The following is a 960-nucleotide window of genomic DNA, read 5'->3' as shown; positions in this document are numbered from 1 at the left end:
CGGTCCAGGAGCGCAGGTCCTCGTTCAGGGCGATGTAATCTTTGCCGTCGTTGGCGAACTGCTCATACCCGCGGAGGAGACGTCCGTGGGAATCCACATCGCATCCATACATAATCTGGATGGTGTGAGAACCTGGCCCCGCCCCCGCGGTCAGCCCCGCCCACACGGCCCCGCCCACCCGAGGGTTCGGATCCCGATAGAAACCGAAACCCCATCAGTTCCCGCGACTCTTCCGGGTCGAGGGTCCCCGCGGGTTCTACAGCCTCGGGTGGAACTTTGAACCTGGGGACCCGGGGCGACTCTGGGCGTCCGTGGGGACGTGGGGGGTCGTGACCTCCGACCCGGGGTCACTCGGGGTCACTCACCGTCCTCGCTCTGGTTGTAGTAGCCGAGAGCGGTCCGCAGGCTCACACGGTCTCTCTGTGCCTGTGCCTTGGCGATCTGCGTCTGCCGCTCCCAGTACTGCGGCCCCTCCTGCTCCATCCACGGCGCCCGCGGCTCCATCCTCGGATTCTCCGCGTCGCTGTCGAAGCGCACGAACTGCGTGTCGTCCACGTAGCCGACGGCGATGAACCGGGGCTCCCCGAGGCCGGGCCGGGACACGGCGGGGTGGAAATACCGCAGCGAGTGCGAGCCTGGGGGAAGATAGGGGTGAGACCCCGGACAGGGGAATGGGTCTCGGGTGGACACGGAGCGGGGCGGGGCCGCCCGGCTGGGCCGTTTCCCTCCCGACCCCGCACTCACCCCCGCGGGTCTGGGTCAGGGCCAGGGCGGCGGTGAGTAGCGGGAGGAGGGTGCGCGGCGCCATCGCCCCCATTCTGGAGACTCAGGAACAGTCTGAGTCGGGCGGGTCTGCGTGGACGTCACACCCTGTGCCCAGGCAACACTGGCTGGCGTCTCTAGGAAGGGACACCCAGTTGTTACAGACTTTCAGGACTCAGTGATCTCTGGTCACAGTCC

At 67.4% G+C, this 960-nt stretch overlaps 1 protein-coding gene across 1 annotated transcript; it reads right to left on the bottom strand.

Moving 5' to 3' along the window:
- Positions 1–357: 357 nt before the first annotated feature.
- On the bottom strand, positions 358–913 carry LOC103739356 (H-2 class I histocompatibility antigen, Q10 alpha chain-like). Its single transcript, XM_029566768.1, has 2 exons — positions 745–913; positions 358–635 (listed from the first exon to the last, which is right to left on the bottom strand). Exons 1-2 carry the CDS (start codon positions 815–817, stop codon positions 358–360), a joined length of 351 nt encoding a protein of 116 aa, XP_029422628.1. The 5' UTR covers positions 818–913.
- Between the last annotated feature and the right edge of the window lie 47 nt (positions 914–960).

Source organism: Nannospalax galili, unplaced genomic scaffold, assembly GCF_000622305.1.
Source record: "Nannospalax galili isolate Female #2095 unplaced genomic scaffold, S.galili_v1.0 Scaffold29959, whole genome shotgun sequence".
In the NCBI taxonomy this organism is placed as follows: domain Eukaryota; kingdom Metazoa; phylum Chordata; class Mammalia; order Rodentia; family Spalacidae; genus Nannospalax; species Nannospalax galili.
Note: the sequence above shows the minus strand (reverse complement) of the source record. Positions and strands in the feature narration are given on the sequence as shown.

Coding starts and splice junctions, on each gene's coding strand:
- LOC103739356 (XM_029566768.1), bottom strand. CDS start 817: ATGGGGGCGATGGCGCCGCGCACCCTCCTCCCGCTACTCACCGCCGCC. Junction 636..744: donor CCTGACCCAGACCCGCGGGG/GTGAGTGCGGGG, acceptor ATCTTCCCCCAG/GCTCGCACTCGCTGCGGTAT.